The sequence below is a fragment of the Tenrec ecaudatus genome, chromosome 12 (genome assembly GCF_050624435.1).
Source record: "Tenrec ecaudatus isolate mTenEca1 chromosome 12, mTenEca1.hap1, whole genome shotgun sequence".
Taxonomy (NCBI): domain Eukaryota; kingdom Metazoa; phylum Chordata; class Mammalia; order Afrosoricida; family Tenrecidae; genus Tenrec; species Tenrec ecaudatus.
This window is the reverse complement of record NC_134541.1, coordinates 15,456,978-15,479,330: the sequence shown is the minus strand read 5'-3', so window position 1 is coordinate 15,479,330 and position 22,353 is coordinate 15,456,978. Positions and strand designations below refer to the sequence as shown.

The window sequence follows — 22,353 nt, the reverse complement described above, 5'->3', positions numbered from 1 at the left end:
AAAGAAGCCATGGTGGCTCTGGGGCTTTGAAGTTGGGCTGCTAATCCGAAAGTCCGCGGTTCAAGCCCACTGGCTTCTCTGAAAGCGAATGAGGTATTTTTTTTAATCGCTTACATTTGACATTCCTACGGTATCCAGCATGTGCTCCTCTTTTTAGTAGCACTTGTTTGAATTTAAGACTTGTTTGGCTGTCTTCTCAGCCCTGCAGGCACCATGGCGAAGGGCTTGGCTGCTATAACTGCGGCAGGGCGATTCCAGCCTCACCCCATCAATTCCATCTGCCCTGTGGGCCGGAGCAGAGCTCCTTCCTAGGAAGCTGTGTGGGGCAGCTCTACTCTGTCCTGTTGGGTCACTGTGAGTCTGAGTCGACTTGACTGCACACAGCCCAGCCAAGGCCTGAGGACCACCAAGTGAGTCAGGACAGACCCTGGCTACGCTGCACTGAGCATCTGTGAATTTCTTCACTGCTCGGTTCACCCCCCAGAAGAGAGTGTTTGCCCCTCGATGTGTGGGAATCTCTAGCGCTGTGCCCTGAAAATGCTGCGGTGTTGGAGAAACCCCAGCAGTCCTAACAATTCAAACATGGCATCTTCCCTTAGCACATTCTTCGTCTGCTAAGAGGTTTTATAAACATTAAATAAACAAGGCCAGTCCCTTGGGTTGGGGAAGGAAATAGTCCTTCCAGGGTAGGAAGAGGCAGAAGGGAAAAAAAAAAACCAGTGCCAATTACTTTTAGACAAAGGCATTTCCCCCACTGCCATCCAAGAACTGGAGCTGACGTGTGGAGAGGAGGAGAGAGGGGGCAGCGGGATAATTGGGGAGCGAACCAGCAGCCGTGCAGTGAGAGCGTGGGGCGGGGTGGGGGGGGCGGGCCGTTTGCTCAGGCTCCGCCTGCTTTATAATCCCGTCACTCTGTGCACAAATGTCAGTCCTGGCTCTGCCGATAACACACAGACAAACCGAAGACAAGTGTCCTTGGGTGAGAGAAAGACAAGGCTTTCTACTTCCAGGGTAACCGTCTCAGCACCTCGCAGGGGCAGTTCTCCGCTGTCCTATTGGGTCGCTGTGAGTCAGCCTCACCTGGTGGCAGGGAGCGTGGTCTGGGTGGTGCCAAAGGTCCTCTCCCCAGCTGCTCTTCCAAAGATGAAAGGTCCGAGGTCACCCAGAGGTGCCTCTGAAGCCCCTGTGGACCACAGCTCCACTCTGAGATGAACCAAGTCCCCAGAACTTGAGTGGCAGCTGGTAGGAGGCAAGCTGGGTCCCCTCACCGAGTCCCGCCTCTTCGTTCAGTAGATGGGCTGTCTCATCTTGATGGGAGCAGATCCCCAGGCTTTGGGCTCTCAGAGCGGAGCCCTGGTGGTACCGTGCTTATGTGTCAGACTGCGATTCCAAAGGTCAGCTGTTCAAAGCCACCGCCTGCCCCTCAGGAGAGAGATGAAGCTTTCTCCTTCCAGACACAGTCTCAGAAACTCACTGAGGCAGTTCGGCCCTGTCCTCCAGGGTCGCTGTGCATCGGCATCAACTTGAGGACAGTGAGTTTGACTAGTTCCCCCACAGAGACACTGGTGGGGCCCACAGCCAACCTACAGGCTTCAGGGCGTCAGCACTTCACCACCAAGAACGAAACCCAGACCTTTGGCTGTCGGGGGCGGGGTAGGAAGCAGACTGCCACACCGAGCAGCTGGTGGGATTGAACTGCCTGACGGCTGCTTCACCAGAACTCCTCATGTGCCGCCTACCAAACCCCAAACCCGCTGCCAACGACCCCCCGTCACAGGGAGCCCTAGGGCAGGAGTTCCCAACTTTCCTCATGCGGAGACCCTTTCATACAGTTCCTCAGGAGGTGGTGACCCCCAACCATAACATTATTTCCGTTGCTACTCTATCACTGTCATTTTGGTACTATTATGAAGCATCATGTAAATATCTGATAGGCAGGATGTATTTTCATCATTACAAATTGAACATCATGAAAGCATAGGGATTCGTCACAAAAAAATATGTAATTCTATGCAGTGAACTATTTATTTCTAATGACAAATAAATGAAATGTTGTCTTGAAACATGGTGTAGCAGGGTAACAGTCTTCACACCGGGTACTCGTAGGTGGGAATATCTGCATGTGGGCGGACCTGCCTAGACATGGATAGAGGAGTAGTGTCTCTGTTCCTAAGATCATTAGAAATATGTGTTTTCTGATGGTCTTAGGCGACCCCTGTGAAAGGGTCATTCAACCCCCAAGGGGTCGCGACCCACAGGTTGAGAACCGCTGCCCTGGAGGGTTTCCCAGACTGCACTTCCTTACAGGAACAGCCGGGCTCAGCGTTCTCCCATAGACGGACAACATTGTGGTTAGCAGTGCCACTGCTGCGGGGAGGGCAGATTCCAATCTTAAGGTTAGTGGTTGGAAACCAGTGGCTGGTCTGAGGGAGAAGGTTGAGGCTGTCTACTCCCATCAGGAGTTACAGTCTTGGGAACCCGCAGGGGCAGTTCTACTCTTTAGGGACACGATGATCGGCACGATGAGATGACAGTGAGTTTGAGACTATAACAAAGTACCGCAAACCCAGGCATCAATGAACAAAAATCATATCATGTGTGCTCACCTTCCCAACACGATCCCTGATGACAAATGAGTGCATAAGCAGATGTGGTGAAGAAAGCTGAAGGTGTTCGGCTATCAAGAGCTATGGCATCCTGGGTCTTAAAGGCTTGAAGATAAACAAGCGGCCATCTAGTTCAGAAGCAACAAAGCCCATATGGAAGAAGCACACCAGCCTGTGTGATCACGAGATGTGGAAGGGATGAGGTATCAGGCATCAAAGAACAAAAAAGCATATCATTGTGAATGAGGGGGAGTGCAGAGTGAAGACACAAAGCCCATCTGTGGGCAACTGGACATCCCCTTACAGAAGGGTCGCCGGGAGAAGACAGCCAGTCAGGGTGCAGTGTAGCAACAATGAAACAACTTCCTCTACTTCCTAAATGCTTCCACCACCACCCCACTATCATGATCCCAATTGTACCTTACAAATCCGGCTAGACCATAAGATGTACACTGGTACAGATAGGAACTGGAAACACAGGGAATCTGGGACAGATGAACCCCTCAGGACCAGTGATGAGAGTGGTGATATCAGGAGGGTGGAGGGAAGGTGGGGTAGAAAGGAGGAACCAATTACAAGGATCTACATATAACCTCCTCCCTTGGGAATGGTCAACAGAAAAGTGGGTGAAGGGAGACATTGGCTAGTGTAAAATATGACAAAATAATCATTTATAAATTATCAAGGGTTCGTGAGGCAACAGGGAGCAGGGAAGGAGGAGAAAAAATTAGCTGGTACCAAGGGCTCAAGTAGAAAGCAAATGTTTTGAGAATGATGATGGCAACAAATGTACAAAGGTGCTTGACACAATGAATGGATGTATGGATTGTGATAAGCATTGTATGAGCCCCCAATAAAATGATTTTTTAATTGGACCTAACATTCCCAATTAAATATACTCAAGTAAACACCTAGTGATAAAGAAAAAGAGGATTATAAATTCCCAAAATTAGAGCAGAAAAAAAGCCACAAGAATTAAATAAGTTGACTAAAGTAACAATACAAAAAATTATAAAGAAAATAAAGACTAAATGTAAAGATGTCCTGGGGAAATTACTGTTGAATAAAAATTTAATAAAGGACATTGGATAAAGGCTTAAAAACCAAAATAATATCAGTTCACAAATAAAAATAAACATTAAAAAAAAAAAAAGGACCGCAAACCCAGGGTCTGAAAATGACGTGGATTGTCGCCTCATGGCTCTGGAGGCCAGGGATTCGGAAAGTAAGGTGTGAGCAGGCCTGTGCTCTGTCTGAGGCTCCAGGAGAAGAACCTTCCTTGGCTGTTGGTTTCTGTCTTCCTGTGCTGTTTCGCGCCTGTAGGTGGGTCACTCCAGGCTCCGCCTCTGTCATCCCCTGCTCCTCTTCCCGGAGCCCCTGTCTGTGGCTCTGACTCTCAGATAAAGACTGCAGTCTAATTGGATGAGGGCTCACCCGGTGGGCCAGTGGGACTCCACCCAGTGGGACTCCAGTGTGTCCTCTTGTGGAAACTCATGATACCTTCAGAAGCACTCCTTCCAAACAAGGTCTCGTTCACAGGCTCCTGGGCACGACATGAACAGGGTGCTCATCACCCCCGAGTGCATGCCAGCTTATGGCAACCCTGTAGGACAGGGTAGAACTGCCCCTGTGGGTTTCCCAGACTGGGACGCTTTACAGGAGCAGAAAGCCTCGTTTTAGTCGCAAGGCGCAGCTGGTGGTTTCAAACTGCCGACCCTGACCTTAGCAGCCCAACAGAGAACCGCTGTGCCACCGGGGCTCCTCCGTGAGCACAGTGAGTGTCCCTAGGTTGTACATTGAAAGAATGACTGTGTTAAGTAGGTCTCTACCACATTAAAAGAAGCAGGGTAGCTTTTTAGGGTGCAGGGTCCAATGCATAGCACAGGGTCCTTTGAAGGTAGAGGCGTGTGAATGTCCAGTTGCCTCACATGTCCAGTGAGCGTCAAAAAAGTTCACGGGGAAAAGGAATTAAGAGATGTTGGGCGTCTTGAAGTCCCCTGGTCTTTATGTTCTTCCTCTGTTCATCTAGGAGCTCTAAGATTTGCAGATATACACAGAATTGCACACACAAAACTACATGCACTGTAATTACACACATACAACCTTCTGTCCCCTCACCCAGGGAGCCTTCCACGGTCACCTCCACTCTCTGATGACCCTCACCCAAATTTGCTTGTGTCCTGAAACCCAGATCCCAACCTGATAGTATCTGTTTACTTGTTTATGTGTCTAATGCAGTGCTTCCCAAAGTGGGAGACAGTGCCCTCTGGGGTGGGGTGGAGAGGGTGCTGGGACGCCCCACGAGGACTGCATAAGCAAATAGCTACACTCTATCCTGGGTTATGGATTATAGTAAAAACATTTTGAATTGCCAAAGGGTGCTGCGTTGTTTTGTTTTTTCCCTCAAAAGGGGCGGTAAGCCAAATCCGCTTAGAAACCTGTGGCTGAATGTCTTGTTTTACTAGAATTGAGGGACAGCACCTATTCAGCAAGCACTTGATAGATGAATAGCGGAGTGTCGGTGGCTCAGTAGGTTAGACATCGGGAAGTGGACCACAAGGCCGGTGGCTCAAATCCACCCATCACTCCTTGGGAAAAAGAGAGACTGTCTGTTCCCATCAAGATGAACAGCCTGGGAAATCCTCCGGGGCAGCTCTGCTCTGAGTCTGGATTTGGATGACTAAATGACTGAATGTGAAACTTAAAGGATGTTCACAAGGGGCTAGGAGTTTGCTTCCAATACTGGAGGAGGAGCCCTGATGGCACAGTAGGTTACGTGTTGGGCTGCTAACCTCAAAGTCAGCAGTTCAAAGCCACCGGCCACTCCTCAGGAAGAAAGATGAGGCTTTCTACTCCTGTAACTATTTGTAGTGTCAGAAACCCCTAGGGGTGTTCTACCCTGCCCTATGGGGTCACTGTTCACTGGCATTGACTCGATGGAAGTGAGTTTGGTGTGGTTTGGGTTGCTCCCTTTGGGTCCTACTGCATTGAACACCTTGCTGGTGCAGACAGCTAAGTGCTCCACTCCTTCACCCAAAAGTTGGCAGTTTGAGCCCGCCCAGAAGTGCCTCATAAGAAACGCCTGGCCATCCACTCCCAAATGAACACGGCCTTGATGTGAACCCCCCAGGAGCAGTCCCAATGCTGCACACCTGGGGAGTGGACCCACTTTGGAAATAGGGGCTACCCATGGGAGACCCCCTGGGGGGAGACAGCTGCAAAGCTTCTGACATGTCCGCCTCCCCTTTTTACACCAGGCGAATATAACACACAGAACGGGCCATCCACGCCAGCAAAAGAGGGAGACGCAGACAGGCCCCACCGGGCCTCCGACGGGAAGCTCCGAGGCCGGTCCAAGCGGAGCAGCGACCCCTCCCCTTCCGGGGACAGCGAGATCGAGGTACCTCCCAACGTGGTGGTCGCTGTGGTGTGTGGCCACACAGAATGGAAGGGGGTGGGGGCAGGAAATGGTGCAGTAGCCGAGACGAGAATACTGGAAGAGGAAGCAGGGGAGAGTCGGAACACTGCAGACTGACCGTGTCAGACCAAGTAGCCCCTGAAGTAGTCAAGAGCAGGGGTCTTGCTTGTGAGAAACACAGATGGCGCCCCCCCCCCCCCGAGTTTCCGATTTGGTAGGTCAGGGTAGAAACTTGCATTTCTGACAAGCTCCCAGTTGAGGTTGCCAGATCGGGGACCTCCCTTGAAGAGCCCCTGGTCAAGAAGAGAGCAGACAGGCGGCTTATGGTCAGTTTGGAGCGGCCCTTCCCTGGGGTTATATATGAAATCCCCCAGGGGTGTGCTGCCTACACACACAAACACACATCGGTGGAATCACTATTTGGAGGGGAGGGGCCATGTTGAAAGACTCCCTAGTGACTGGCACAAGGATCAGACACTTTCCTCCTAGAGGCAGTGAGTCTTCTTACTCTTCTGTGATTTACCAAGTTCCTCAGCCTGGGCCTAACCTGAGAGTCTCCCGGGTACTTGTAAAACACCTTCATCCCTCAGGTGTACCCCTGGCAGGTGATGTCGGGCAGGGGACGGGGAGGAGGGTGTTTTAAAAGTGCCTGGGAAATCCAGACTGCAAACTGCCAGTCTCACTGCCGGGAGACACCACACACTCTATGGCACAGCAAGTGTGCGTTTGTTTGCCAGAACTGGTTTCCTGCGCGCGCGCGCACACACACACACACACACACACACACACCATGTGTATGAAAGAGGAGAGAGGCTGCTAGAGGGAACATAGACAACAGGGATCATTATTTTTAAAAGAACAACATATAAGCTACTGTTAGCGATCCAGAAGAGAAATGGACAAATCTGCAGGTTGGTGCTTTGCTGCAAAAGGCAGCTGTCTGTTGGCTTCAGGGGGCTGTCAGACTCGCATGGGCCATGCTGGGTCATTGCCACGACATCCCAATACATCCTCCTCGTAGCCTGATTTGTCGTCCAGGCTGAGGCTCCACCCAGCAGCTCAGATCTGCTAAGAAACAGCGATTTCATCATGTCCGTAGAATGATCAGGATGTCCACGCTGAGTCTCCATCGCATCTGGAAATGCTCTCTCGCTATTGGGGCCCCTCCCAGAATCGTCTAAAAGTCCAGGGGTTACACACCAAGAACCTCTCATCTCCAGTCCGTCTGCGTTGCTGCAGCCTTCCTCGTCAAAGCTGACGTTCAGCTGTGGGTTCAAGTCTAGCCAGGCTCTGCGGGGGGCAGAGGGAGGGCGGCTGTGCCAGGGGAGTGGCATAAGCACCCGTGTTGAAGCTGAGAGTCTTAGAATTTTAGCTGTAGGCTGTTGTTTGCTAGCAACAGAAACCTATTCTGGTTACTCCAGCCAAAAGGAATTTCCTGGAAGGAACCAGGATGGAGGGGAAGTTAAAAACCCGGCTTAGAAGGATGGGAACAACTGCAGGGTGTCTTCAGGGTGCTGCAGTGAACCATTCCCGATCCTTGTGCCCAGGAGAGAGTATCCATCCCTTGGGGTGACTCGAGTCTTACGCTTGTCTTTGATTGACGGCCCCATCAAGACCGCACACAGTGGGAAAAGAACCCCACAGTGCTCTCAGCAGAAGACCAGAGAATGGATGCAGAGTGAGCCCAACAACCAAGACCCACTGCCAGGGCTTTTGGTATCCAGCCGGGATCCACCAATGTGGTGGCAGCAGGGTCAGGACTGGCGTCTTCTCCGATTGCCCTGGCCGGTGCACAGTAGTCTGGCTCTCCAGTTGGTTCACTCGACTTTGGTCACACCGGAGGGATACCCTTCATGCTCTGAGGTCTTGACTCACCCTAGGAAGACAAGGCATGTGTTCTCACTGCTCCTAGGACCCTTCTCAGCCCAAGAGAGTCTGCTCTTTCTTCCCCCTCCGAATTCTTACGGCCACCACCTCACCGTATCAGGACCGAGCACAATCCCTTCAGTGGTATCAGCCTTTGCAGAAGGCTGGAAGGAAACTAATGGACTTCAGGTTGTGTTGGCTCTCCGCTCTCCCAGTCCCTGCGGCTCCTCCAGATGGAAGCACATTCCTGTTTCCAAAAGAGTTAAAGTCTCCAGACCCTGTTGCTCCTCCCGGGTGGGGGGATGGGGTGGGCGCGTGGGGGGGAAGCATGTTTCCATTAAACTGTGAATGGGAGCGGGGAGGGCTGCGGCATGGACGTCGGGGGATTATGGGGTGCTATTATTCTGGAAACATCTGCTTCTCAATTCCAGAGTAAGTACCACTGGGCAAGAGCCACTGGAAAGGTGTGAGCTGAGCTGCACTGTGTGCTTCACGTCAGCGTAAAGGGCTCAAGTGGGTCGCACCTCCTAAGTCTTTGGCGGTCTGAGGAATGGCTGAAGCTCACAAGAGAGAAATTATGTAGAAAGCTGGAAAGGGGGTGGGAGGGGGCTCTGAGGGTGTACTGGCGTTAAAAGCCTTCGGCTGCAGGTGCCAGAAGCCAGCTTGAGCTAACATGAGCGAGACAGCAGAGCTTGTTTGAATGATACGGGGACTCTCGAGGGACCCAAGGGCAGGCAGGGTGGAACAGGGCACTGCAAAGGTCGTGGGACCAGCAAGTAGACAGAGACACGGGGAGGTGATTATTTTTCTCTCTCCCTCATGCCAGGGAGCCCTGGTGCTGTCTTCGTTATGCGTTGGGGTGAAATCTGCACAGTCAGCGGTTCAAGACCACCAGCAGCTCCTCGGGAGAAAGACTGGACTCTAGACTCCCATGAACAATTAACACCTTGGACACCCACCGGGGTTGCTATGAGTCAGCATCGCCTTCGCGGCAGTGAGGCTAGGCCTCCGTGCTACAGTGAGAGGGCTTGAGTGTCCAAACCAGAGTGGCCAACATCTTTCCAGGCCCAGGTATCAAGCGGAGACAAAGAGAGAGAGGCCATTACCCCTCCTTCCTGCCTGCATTGGCTACCTTGGACGCTCAGAGCAGCTGGCCTCACTTGGTCACCAACATCCACCCAAAGAACATGCATCGCTCTCTAGGCTTCCAATGTTAAGTTCCCTAGGCAATACCTGTAGGCCACCTGGAGCTAGGGGCCCACCCTGCCTCCAACCATAGTTGGGCTAGGAAGCAGTCACTTATAGGCTGTGAATCAGAGTAGGAGTGGGAGGCTCCTAAACCCCACCCACTGCCATCAAGTGGATTCATGCTCGTAGTGACACCATAGAGCAGTGGTTCTCAACCTGTGGGTCGCAACCCCTTTGGGGGTCGAACGACCCTTTCACAGGAGTTACCTAAGACCATCAGAAAACACATATTTCCGATGGTCTTAGGAACTGAGACACCACTCCTCTATCGGTCTCCAGACGGGTCCACCACATGCAGATACGCCCACCTACGATTCCCCAGCATGAAGACTGGTACCCACGCGACACCATGCTTCAAGACAAAATTTCATTGATTTGTCATTAGAAATAAATATTTCAAGTTATAAAATGACATATTGTTTTGTGATTAATCACTCTGCTTTCATGATGTTCAATTTGTAGCAATGAAAATACATCCTGCATGACAATTCATAACAGCAAAATGACACTTATGAAGTAGCAACAAAAATAATGTTATGGGTCACCACCACATGAGGAACGGTATGAAAGGGTCTCGGCATGAGGAAGGTTGGGAACCACTGGCGTAGTGGGTTTTGAGAGTGTAAACCTTCTTGGGAGCAGACTGCCTCATCTTTCTCCCTCAGGGCAGCTGATGGGTTTGAACCGCCAACCTTGCTGTTAGCAGTCCCACACTCAACCCACAGCACCACCAGGACTCCTTTCAGAAGGGGCATATTTGATAAATAAATGGAAACTGCAACTCAATTCGAAAATATTCACTAATGTTAATATAGATCTAGATCTATATGATTGAAATGTCTAAGTTTAACTCATCCAACTCCTTCAGCTCAGCTAAGTCAGAGTCTGGCATATTTCAACCCTGGAAGCCAATCACTTAGCGTCAGGATTACCCAACTGTTTCGACCATGGCCCATCATAGGAAAAAAAAAAAGGATTTCATGTTATGAACCAGCACATATGTGCGCACATATAAAAAATACTGAATCCAAAAAACCAGGCTCCTCGATCCAAGTGGCTCGACCTTCGATGTCCATGGAAGCCGCAGTGAAGAATGCCGTGACATACTGCATTGGGAAAATCTGCCGCAAAGACCTCCTGCCGGCGTTTCAAAGCCAAGGTCTCACTCCGGTGAGATCTGTGGTGTAAGGTGCCTCTTACCTAAGCCCTGCTCTTCTCTGTGGCCTCATAGGCATGTGAAAGTTGGATCGTGAAAAAGGAAGCCAGAAGAGATGTGTTTGAACTGTGGTTGACGAGGCGTATTGACTAGACCTGCAAACACAAGCAAACCAGCCTGAGCAGAAAGACAGCCTGAGTGCTCTCCTTAAAATCAACAAAGGCGAGGTTTCGGCTCACTCACTTTGGACGCATCCTCAGGAAAGACCACTCCCTAGACAAGGACATCGTGTTCGGTAGAGAGGCGTTGAAAATGAGGACTGGCGCAGTGAGATGGGCTGGCACACTGGTTACCATCATGGACGTAACCCGGCCGAGAAATCAGGAAGCTGGCGAGAACCAGGCGACGTTCCTCTCTGTTCTGCATGAGGTCATGCTGGGTCAGAGCCAGCTAGCCGGCGGTGAACAGCAGTGGACCTGAGAGCCCCTTCCTCATTCCAGACACTTCCAGAAGCCTGGGAAATGCCAGGCGTCCAGACATCCACTGACCCCCAGAGAGCGTCCAAAAGTGGCTCGTTCAGGAGGCAGACTAAGGAGATGCACCGGCTCCCCTCCTCATACCAGCTCCTACCTTGAACATGGACTTATTTTAAGAACTCTCTGTCGGGGATCAAGTAGGCAACATGGAGAGATGAGAAATTACAGCTCCGAGAAGGAGGGGGGCTGGGCGCAGTCTGAACAGGGTAGATGAGTAGCACGTGTGAACCCGGAGGAGCCCTGGACGGTCCGTCGGAAATCGGGTGAATTGGTGTGTGTTTTGCTGTGTGCTGTCAGATGCACGGAGCGAAACCATGGCTGCCAGGGAAGCCCACAGTACCAGAGCTAGAAGCCAAAGGAAGGGGATAGAATAGGTGGGGAGCGAAGTCACTTAAGAAACAGAGAGCACTTGGAAATTTTCCAAAGTCAAGGCGGCTGCCTGTGAAAGTCGAAGTTAGGGAAATCCTCACCCAAATCTCTTTGCACACCAATGGTTCGAGATGGTTGGACCGGCTAAGTGTGGACTGGCCGCGTTTCATTTTGTCCAGTGAACTCTGGGTTTTATTGTTGGTTTGGGATCTAGCGCCTCCTTTTCAAAGCTTTTGCGTGGCAGGTACCAGCCAGCTCCTTGGTTCTGGCGTCCACGGGGCTTCTGGGAGCCCAGAACTGGGCCCAAAGTGAGCACACTTTTACACAGATGAGGCTGGACGGCGACTCCGCGTGGAGCCAGGGAGCGAGTGTTTAATAAGTTAAAGGCAGCATTTCCCGGGCGTGGCTCTCCTCCAGGGGAATGAAGCTCTGCAGACATGAAGTCAGAGGCCAGCAGCCATTTGTCTCCGTGCTCTCCCTCTTTCCTCACAGCGCGTGTTCGTGTGGGACTTGGACGAAACCATCATCATCTTCCACTCCTTACTCACGGGGACCTTCGCATCCAGATACGGGAAGGTAAGGCTCGCTTCTGTCTTACTTTGTGTGTCTTTGATCCTCCCCCGTCTGTCCGGCCCGTCTGCCTTAAGAACGCTGGGGGCAGCTGGAGAGGCAGCTTCTGCCATGGAAGCTTCTCCCTTGGGGCAGCCTGGGCTTGAAGACTCCTGTGGAATTTCCCTTAGACGTGAGAACCTGGAAGTCATTCCCCGTGTAGTGTCTCCAAGTGCCTCTTCTTCACACACGTGGAGCAAGGCTTCACCACCTTTGGGGTTGGACGGAAGGAAGGCCATTGTCACCCTGCGGTTACCCTGCTAAGGGGGCTCAAGTGCGCGATGGCCAACCCGCAGTCATCTGCCCTTGAAGGGAGGTAAAGTACTTCGCTCCCTCCCAGTTGTGTTTCTGCGTGGATCGGGCAGATGCACTTAATTTCCCCTCCATTCCCCGCACCACCACCACCCACTCCCAGAGACCACGGGGAGACGCTGAACATAAAGACAGCTGAGCAAATGCTTTATCAGCGCAGAGGATTCTGGGCAAGTGCCCTTGGCCCGATGGGCGGGAGTGAGTGGAAGGACTACTGAAGCGTCCTCAGTACTGCAGACATGAGCCCGACACCCTTAATACGCAAGCATCGTGCAAGGGTGCGCCTGCCCTGTGGGCTTCTCCACCAACCACATCACAGGATGGTCAGACTTCCTGCCCTCTCTTTCTGGGAAGAGCCCTGTAGGTAGAGAAACTGGGCCCTTGGGGGTGATCTAGTGTCCCCTACCCGGGAGCAAGGTGGGTGACCTCGTGCCGGCTGCTTCCACACATACGTAGGTGCCTACAGACCCCTCGGCGACTGGAAAACATTCTTGTTTCTGGGGAAAGAGCACAAATCTGACTGGACTTCACTCATGGCTTTTCCAGCTGTTCACGGGTGTTTTGTTTGGATTTGGTTTTTTTTCCATTTTGTGGGGGTTAGAACAGGCTGGGTGTGTAATTAGTGAGATGGATTTATTGTCTGCCATTCTGTTGTCAAGAATATAGACGTGGTCCTACGGGGGTGGTGGTGGTGATCAGGGCGCAAATTAAAAAAAAAAAAGAAAGAATATAGACGTGGTGTTGGTGGCGCAGAAATCTCGGGCCGCAGAGGAATGTCGTTATTCGTCCAGCAGTGCCCGCGGGAAGGCCAGCAGACCAGTTTGGAGTGTACACAGCTTGGGCAAGGCTGCTGGACCTGGCAGCCTGTGCACAGGGCTCGCAGCCCCAGAGGAGCTGAGGCAGTGAGGTGCCCACCAGGCTTCGGTGTCTGATGGTTCTCCCAAGCTGCCCGGGGCACAGCTGTCGCCTCCCCTAAGAAGCATCCTTCTGCTTGCTTTAGGAGCTCCCCCGCCCTATGAGATACTGTAGCGCCATCCAACCACTCACTGCTTGTGGACCGTCCTGCCAGGATCTCATCCCCACCCCCTGATCCAAACTGTGGGCTCCCCCGTGAACCGGGCTCGTCGTGTCCAGGGGACAGCGTAGAATGGCCCCTGTGAGTTCCTGGGCCTGGAAATCTTCGCAGGAGTAGAACGCCTCACCCCTCTCCCATGGAGCATCTGGTGGTTTTGAATAGCTGACCTTGTGGGGGGCTGGCAGCCCAGTGTGTAACCCACTTCTGAGACCTCGACTTGAGGACAGGGAGAGAAAACGTCCCTAACGACCTTCCCCTGTAAACGACACCTCTTCCCCTAACTGTATTTTTCACTTATACTGGGGGTCTGCGCTGATCCTGTCTCCCTTCTGGACTGCAGATGCCAGGAGGGCAGGGGCCAGGAGTGGTGTTTCTGGGGCAGTAGGTATCTGTGGGCATGAAGGGCCCAGGACAGCCCCCTGGAGAGCCAGCAGCATGCGGGCAGGGGTCTCGTCTGGATTTGGCCTTCCTTGCTTTGTCCATCCCCAGGACAGAGAGCAAGTGCCTCCCGCTCAGGCGGGTCAAGTCACTGTGAGAGGAAGGAAGGGGACTGAAGCTCACAGCAGAAGCTTCCTCGCTGGTGCCCGCCGCCAAATTCGGCCTACAGACATTTTTTCGGTTGGGCACCAGGGTATTTGAAAAAAAAAGGTGTGAATTTGTCGCCAGCATTAAGAAAACAAACATACAAAAGAAGACATCACATAGACCCAAACAATCCAGATTTCCCTTCTGGAAAGCAGAGGGAATCTGGCAGGCCTGGGCCCACAGGTGGCAGCAGTCACCAGGAAGTGGGCAGCGAGGGCACTTGATAAAGGGGGCACAAGCTCCCCAGCCCATGCCAGCCCCGACCTGGCCTTCTTGGCCCATTTGCATGACTCCCGCCCCCCTCCGACCCTCTTGGTTCTGGGTTCCACCGCTCATCCTAGAATTACAGACCCAAAGGGATCTGAATGGAAAGGGCCGAGGAGACCAGATTGCCCACTTGGCCTCCATCATGCACATGGAAGGAGCCCGGATGGCATGGTGGTGAATGCCTGACTGCTAACTGAAAAGACGGTGATTCGAACCCACCAGCCGCTCTGCGGAAGAAAGACATCAGCTTCGGTCAAGATGACAGCCGGGGAAGCCCTGTGAGAGATTGCTTCTCTGTCCCGCAGGGTCTCGATGAGCTGGCACTTACTTGACGGCAGTGGGTCTGGGTTTCTGGGGGAATGACTCTGGGAATGAGGATGGATACCGGAGAAGAGCTAACAGTCTCTAGTGCCAAGCGCCCTGTCGGACAGGAAGAGCTGGGAAAGAGAGAAACCACCCACCTGCAGGACCACCGTAGGTCTGACGCTCCCGAGAGTCCGGGGCTGTCCACTTGGAATTCAGGGTGGGGGCTGGTTCTAGAGGAGCAGACACAGGCTCCCATTTTCACAGACAGTGTAAGTGAGATGCAAGGAGGCTATGTCGAACACGGGGCCTCTGACTCCCGCCCCACAGCCCTCTCCAAATTTCTGTGCTCCTCGAGCAGATGATCACTAATCGATTATGTGAAGATGAAGGACTCTCGGTTTGAAGCACACAGGGAGTTGAAGGGATCATCATAATAGAAAAACCCAGGGATAGTTGGGTTTCAGGTCTGGCTGGCTCCAGGAGCTCCAACAGTAATCTCAGCTCTTGCTGCTTCTGCATCCCTCTGCAGCGGTGCTATGAGTTGGAATCAACTTGGTGGCGCCGAGTTCTCAGCAGACTTTCGCCCACTCAGGAGTCCCAACTGAAGAAGGGCACTTTCTCTTCCCCTAATTCCAGCATGACATGTAGGCTTGAATCTCATGGGCCCTAACTAGGCCACATGCCCATCTATATACTCATCTCTGAGGCTCTGATTGGTCGGTGTAGATGAAGGAGCATATTGGGGATGAAAGATCTAGTCAGCTCCATCCCAGCTCAGTGGACTGAGTGGGGAGGCACCTCAAGTGGTGCTTCCAGGCAGGGTGAGGCCCCTGGACATCCAGTGACAAGGTTCCAAAGGCCGAGCCCCCCTCACACCCACGCCAGTGACCACCATCTCTGTTGGTGGCCCTTCTCTTGAGCACCGTTCAGGAAGGACAAGCCCTCCCTGAATCCGAGGGGAACTTGCTATTGACTTAGGGAACTGAGACCAGCAGAGCATGTATGGTGAAGGCGTGATTCGAAAAGGGATGTTTGGATTTTAAAACAGGGCTCTCTTCCCACCCAACCAGGAGATGTGTCACCCCGAGCTGTCACCACCGCCCCGCTTCCCTTGGGTCTCTGGCAGCTCACCATATCATGTGCATCCATCGGGAATCCCCAGAGAGCAGGAGCAGGCACTGCCAGCCATTGCTGCCTCTTTCCTCACTCTAAGCCTCTGTTTTTCCCCTCCTCCATCCCTGTACTGGGCTCGGGCAATGCAAGCTGGTCAGAAAGCTTCGTCTGTGGCCAGGGAGGGTGTTCAAGGCGATTACGCAGTAGTCCTCCATGGTCTCCATGAACTGGCCCCGACTCTCCCTTTTCACCCTGCCTTCCAGGCAGCTCAGTGCCAACCTAGAGCTCTGCTCTAGAGCCCTTAAAAAAAAAAGTAACAGTTTTCTTGATCTATAAGGATTCCTGGTGGTGAAGGGGGTTAGGAATTGGGTGCCTAACCACAAGGTCAGTGGTTCAAACCTGCCAGCTGTTCAGGGGGAGAGACCCTCCCAGGCAGTGCTCCCCTGACCTGGAGGGAGGCTCTGAGTTGGCATTGACTCAACGGCAGTGGGTGTGATGGAGATAAAATTCACGTGCCGTAAATCTACCCTTTTAAACGATACAACCCAGGGGGGTGATAATATATGCCTAGAGTTGTGTCGCCGTTAAAAGGAACGCGTTCCCGTCGGGTCGATTCTGCTGGGTGCTGGTAAGGGAACGGACATCCTTTCATAAGTTTCCTGGCCTGGGGTATGGGAAGGCCTGGCTCAGACCAAGAGAGAGAAACCTTGAACGGTTGAAAGGCTGGAGGATCCTCTTGGCGCTTACTGGGGAACGCCATCGCTCCAGGCTGCTCACAGGGTGACATCAGAGTACAGGGTGACAACAGGCTGAAAGGAGACAGTATATGTCTGGAAACAAGGTGGGCTTAACCCAGAGTGGGGCTTCCTGAAGATGGGGTATTCTGAAAAATTCTGCAGAATCTGAAAACATAGAGGCTCGGTACCCAGCTTCTAGGGCAGTTAGGCTGGGCCCCCAGTGGCCCCAGAATGTTCTCACTGAGAAGGGAGGGAAGTGGAGTGTAGACTTCACCGGCCAGCCTTTGGCAGAGACTAGACGTGGTCAGGAGAGCGTGTAGGGAAGTGTGTCTGGCCACATAGATGTGGTGTCACCCCTGGTCTGCTCTTCTGTGGGACTTGCTGCACTTAGCACCGCGTTCCCAAGCTTCATCCATGTCACCTTCCATTTCTCTCTCTGGCTGAGTAATCTTCGGTTGTACTCTGGTCCATGTTTGGTGCGCCCATTCATCTGTTGATGGACACTTGGATCGGGCTGGCCTGCTGGCTGATCAACACTGCTGGGAGCATCGGTGTGCACGTCTCTGTTTGTGTTCCTGCTTTCAGTCTTCAGAGTATGTGAGGGGGCTGCCAAAGATTCCTGAGAAAATTCCATTATCTTTTCACCCAATGTTTCCATGAACTTTTGGAAGGCCCCTCCTCTAGCTGAGACTGGAATTGCTGAGACAAAGGATAACTCATCAGGACCCCTGTAGGACAGGGTAGAACTGCTATTGTGAGTTTCCGGGACTATAACTTGTTGAAAACCTCGTTGCTCTCCCTTGGAGGAGCTGGTGGATTTGAACGGCTGACCTTGTGGGTTAGCAGCCCAGCATAAAGCCAGGCATTTACCTCCAGGGACTGGGAATTGACTCTTGGAGAGTGAGTGAGCGAATGAAACTCTAAGGAGCCCGGCCTCACAATGGTTAAGTGCAGGGCTGCAAACCAGCAGGTCTAAAGTCAGAAAGAGACCTCGGAGATCCTCCGGGGCAGTTCTACACTGTACCATAAACACAGGTCAGTACAGGAGGCGGGGAGCCCAGTGTCATTCTCCACCCAGGAGCTGGAGAGGGGCAGAATTTGTTCACAGTTTTACCCCTGGGACCAGCACAGTGCCTGGCACCTGACAAATATTGTTGAAAAAACAAGCAGATGGCTCGGGGCAGGGTATCTCCAGGACCTGGGATTACAAGCTCAGCAGAAATGAGATGCAAGGGACCGTGGCCCTCTGGGGAACACCTGTCATCGCGTGTGATGAGTCAGGACCTGTCCACGGCTCTCCAGCCTTGAGATGCAAGTGCCAGCCTGGTCCTGGGCCCCATAGAGCTTGGCCCTCAGTAGGGGGTCAGCAGATGCTGTGGAAGGTTGAGCAAGTGACCTCTGCCAGGGACACATTTGCAGTGGGGGACCTGGCTTGGGAACAAACAGGTGGCTCAGCTCTGAGGCTGGGTGACAGGGTCAGGTGGCCCTTGAAGCCTTTCTGAGCAGAATCTTGTCCCAGGCATCCTTCCATGCCATTGCCTTAAAGGGCCAGCCTCTGCTCAGGCCTTGAGACGGAGGCCTCAGACTGACCCTCTGGGGCTGCATCCGGCCTGAAGCAGGTGTCGCGTGGCCTCCTGGTGCTCCTTTGTGTCCTGAATTCATTGGCAATCTTTTCCAAGCTGGAGGTTTGACATCAAAGTCTGGATGCCCGGCTTCGTCTGGAAACTGGGAAGGTCTGGCAACACAAGACGTGTAGCTTCAAAGAGCAGCTCTTTGGTGGGTGGGTGGGTGCCCTTTCTGAGCTACACCCACACACTGGGTGGACAGGGATTGTGTCCTGATTGAGCTGGGGTCCTGGCAGCTGTTTCCCTCCTGTGAGGGGCCTCCTGAGTCCCCAGAGACGTCGACATTTGTGGGTCACCGACACCAGCGCCCTGGTGGAATGTGGGATATGTGGAGGCGAGACAACTGGTCCCACCAGTCATGCGGGGCCCACTGCCCTCTGCGTGGACTCTGACATAGGCTTCCAGGTCACCCTCCCCACCCCTCACCCAGTGTGATTCCAAACTCTGGCAGGTAGTTCTAACTGGGTCTTTAGGATCACCCCCCACCCCCAAAAAAGACTGCTTACTTCCCCAAGATGATCCATCGTAAGGACCCATTATCATGTCTACTCAGGTGTGGTTTAAATCCTCCACCACCCTTCCCTACCCCTCCTCCAACAAAAAGACGGCTATCAGCTGCCGCCAGAAGGTTTGGGGATTTCCAGAGTGCTATAGTTGGAACGCCTGCGTGCTTGGTAAAGGAGCGGGTGGGTGAGAAGAAGCGGCAGACCCTCAGCCAGAGGCTCGTGGATGGATGCAGTGGCCACAAGAATAGCCACGGACTGTGAGGACGCCACAGGGGCAGGCAGTGTTGGGTTTCCTTGTGCAGAGAGCCGCCAGGTGTGGGAGCCAGCTCAACGGCACCTAACACCATCACGCTCCCTGAGACACGGATTCATTCGTGCCAGTTCGCTTTGGGATGGGGCATGCGCTGCTTCCTCTCAAATTCTTGTTCAAAACCTACCCCATACACCATGATGCACCTGACCCTGGAGGCCCAGTTGACAGAGTGTCTCCTCTGGGCTTCTGACCGCCATTCATCTTAGACCTCTCCAACAGAGAGAGGTTGATGGGCCGGGCCTGAGTCTCCTGCATCTCGGGGCCACGGGGCGGTAGAGCTCACGAATGGACTGTCCCTCGAGACCACCTGTAGCGGTGAGGTGGCTCTCTAAAAGGAAACCACAGTGCTGCTGAAAGAATAAGGAATGGAAGAGAGATGTGTGAAGCCACACGTGCCCCGACCAGGGGAGAGTGGCCTCGCCATTCACTGGGGGCGCCGTGGCCCGTGCCTTTGGAGGAGCCCAGCTCCCACAAGGACACTCCTGACATGAGGGCAGTTCCCAGCCTGAGACTTCTCCCACAGGTGCGGCCCTGCGCCCTCCACTGTCTCCTTGGGAGAGACCCGTCATCTTGGGGACCAACCAGCAGCACCACTGAGCTTTGGAAACCCCACGTCGACGCTGGAGCCACGTTGTGGTGGGCGGGGTTCTCACGTAAAGGAGCCCCGACAATACTATGGTTAGACCACTTGACTGCCAACCACACGCTCTCCTGTGGCATCTAAAGATGCCAGCCTTGGAAACCCTACAAGGTCACCAGGCGTGGCCGTGGACTCGATGGCAGTGGACTTGGTTGAGTTGACTGCGTCCTCCAGGGCAGTGGCGACGGGGCAGGGGAATAGTTCTGGCCTGTCACCTTTCATGAATATCTTCACATTTGTTGTGCTGAACTGTTTGTTGGGTTGGGGGCAGAGGGAGGTGTATTGGAGTTTTCCCCGTAGACATGAGCCTGGGGTCGGCTCTTCTTCTGAGAGAGGAGCCGAGCAAACCTCACAGGGGGTCCGTTGGGCTGGTGAGGAAGACCCGGGCCAGCTTGACGCCCTGAGCCATCGCACGCAGTCTGCACAGCCCCTCGCAGAGGGCCAGGCAGAGAGGTGCTGCCCCGAGCCCATTGGACAGATTCAAACCCTGCGGCTCGCCAGGCTTCCGTTCCAGAACTCCTAACCTCAGCAGAGAGCGGTCTCCTGACCTTCTCAAGGCGGTCACTTCCCTGTTAATGGCTCTGCACCACCAAGCAAGCCCTTGTTATACAACTAACCTAGGAGTGGACCACTCAAACTCACCCAGTGGCCCTACAGGAGAAAAGCCCTGGGAATCTGCTTCTGTAAGACCACAGCCCAGGCAGCCCCCCCCCCCGCCCCCTGGGACAGCTCTGCTCTGAGTCGGAATTGGGTCAGGGGCACCCAACACCACCCCCAGTCACGGCAAGAGTGGTAGGCTCGATTATTTGAGGACGGACATTTCCGTTATAACCACCCTGTGCATGCCCACGAAGAGCCCCCATGTCACAGCGGGTATGAGTTGCACTGAGAACACAAAGTAGTTCGAAGCCACCAGCCGCTCCTCGGGAGAACGATGAGGCTTTCTACTCCCGTAGAGAGTTCCCATCCCGGAACCCATGGGGGCGGCTCTGCCCTGCCTGCCGGGTCACGAGGAGCCAGGTGGGCCCGTTGGGAATGAGTCTCACTTTCGTTTGAATCGGTGCCCCACTGTTAGCCTGTAAAACAATGAAATTCAATACGCCCCGTGTTTTGCCACCAAGTGTGTTCTGACCTGGCTGCCCTGTGCCCGTGGGGCTTCCAGTGGGTGATTTCTCAGAAGTCACCACCTGTGGGTTAGCAGCCAAGTGCATTCACCATGGGTGCCACCTGGCGCCCCTACCACTCCCTGCCCTTGTAGGCACGGATGACTTCCCGGGCAAGTACCTGAGACCTCAGGCTCAACACCCTGAGAGGTGTGTTCTAGACAGTCCCAGTCCCCCAGAGGGCCGGAGTGCCCACACCAATGACCAGCTCAGACCCAGCCTCGAGGGATGTCCTCCCCACCCTCTCGACACCGCAAGTTCCTGGCTACATCTTCGAGTAAACAGCCGTGTTAGATTTCGAGGTCTTTTGCTGCAAAAACCCAAGCAAAATGTTCACAATTCTTCACAAGCTCATAGGCTTCTTGTAAGATACTGAATTGCCCGATGGCCAGAGCTCTGCTTCAATGCTCCACACCCCACGTGTGATCCCAGGACCTCCCACTGACCTCCCCCAGACGCTTGGGCCCACGCCCACCCACAATGTGCAGGCCGAATCTGCATTTTCCCTGGGGAACCAAAAACTCACTGCCATCAACTGCTAGAACTGCCCCATGGGTTTTCTAGACTGCCACTCTTTCAGAGAGTAGAAAGCCTCCTCTTTCTCATGCAAATGGACTGCCGGATTTGAACCACTAAACTTTCAGTCCAACGCATACCCCACTATACCACGAGGGCACATTTGCTCGAGGCCCAGCCGGACCCTTCGTACAGTGTCATCTGTGGAGCCAAGTGCCAGGCTCGGGTTCACCTGGGTTGCTGCCCACGTGAAGCTGGATGGCCTGCCTCTGTGTTTCTAGAGCAGTGGTTCTCAACCTTTCTAATGCCAAGACCCTTTAATGCAGTTTCTGATGTGGTGGTGACCCCTTATGTGGGTGGACCCGCCTGGAGACGGATAGTGACCCCATATGTGTGCGTATCTGTATCTGGAGACGGATCGAGGAGCGGTGTCTCAGGAATATGGTCTTAAGGGACCCCTGTGTAAGGATCATTCAACCCTCAAAGGGGTCTCCACCCCCAGGTTGCGAACCGCTGGTCTAGTGGGTCCATAGTGGAGCAAGCTGGGCCAGATCTTACCACCCCCACGGCAGCTGGCCACTCCTGAATAGCTCTTCTTACCCATCCTTCCTCAGTGGACCCGGATTCCAGAATCCAGTACCCCGAGACACACCATTGGGGTTCAGTCTGACCCCGTCGGCGATGCCTGGCTTGGCCTACCCTTTCCTGCTCACCGAGGAGAAATGAAACCAAAACAAGCCCCACAAAAAACGTTTTCTGGGCGAGCAGATCAAGACTATTTTAGAGGTCTCTAAGGTTCAGATCAGAAGTGCCCTCCCCCGAGGGCCCTTAGTTAATCCCGGGACCCTCTCCCCCTTCCGCAGGGAGCCACACTTCGCCCTAATTCACGTCGGCTGCGCGGCCCGCTCCAGCTTTCCGCCCTTGGACAAACACAAGCCAAAGTGCTTACGGACATCTGTTTATTTTATTTCTTTAATGAGAAAACCGTCCCGGGTCTCCGGGACTCAGCTGTGTTTATTTACCTTTTGTTAGTCATGTGCACTAAGCACCTTGGGACTTGCAAGGCCTGGGCCCTGCCCGGCCTCCCGCTCCGAGCCGGAGAGCCAACCCTGCCCAAGGAGAACCGAGTCCTTGCAACGCCATAAAATAGATTTTCAAAATAAATACTGCCTAATTCCCTCGGCCGGGGTGGATTAAGTCAAGATGAATACAATTTGGAAAGGATTTTCTGAGGAAGTCGAGATTTTTTTTTTCCTCCCCCACTGGGGGTTAAACCAGTGTATTGAATTTTTTTTTTTTTTTTTAACTCTAGCCCCTTGGCCAGTGAAGGCCTTCGGTCCATGCAGCTAATAGAACCAGGATGGCTTTGATGGAGTGTCTGGGCCAA

General features: G+C 53.3%; 1 protein-coding gene across 1 annotated transcript in view; it reads left to right on the top strand.

Annotated features, from left to right (window-relative positions):
* The window catches only part of EYA2 (EYA transcriptional coactivator and phosphatase 2), a 155,627-nt gene that overhangs the window by 73,590 nt on the left and 59,684 nt on the right, over positions 1 to 22,353 (top strand). The window contains exons 6-7 of the mRNA XM_075527749.1: positions 5,864 to 6,006; positions 11,692 to 11,775. Coding sequence (XP_075383864.1) covers positions 5,864 to 6,006; positions 11,692 to 11,775 — 227 coding nt within the window. The remainder of the gene's footprint in view (positions 1 to 5,863; positions 6,007 to 11,691; positions 11,776 to 22,353) is intronic.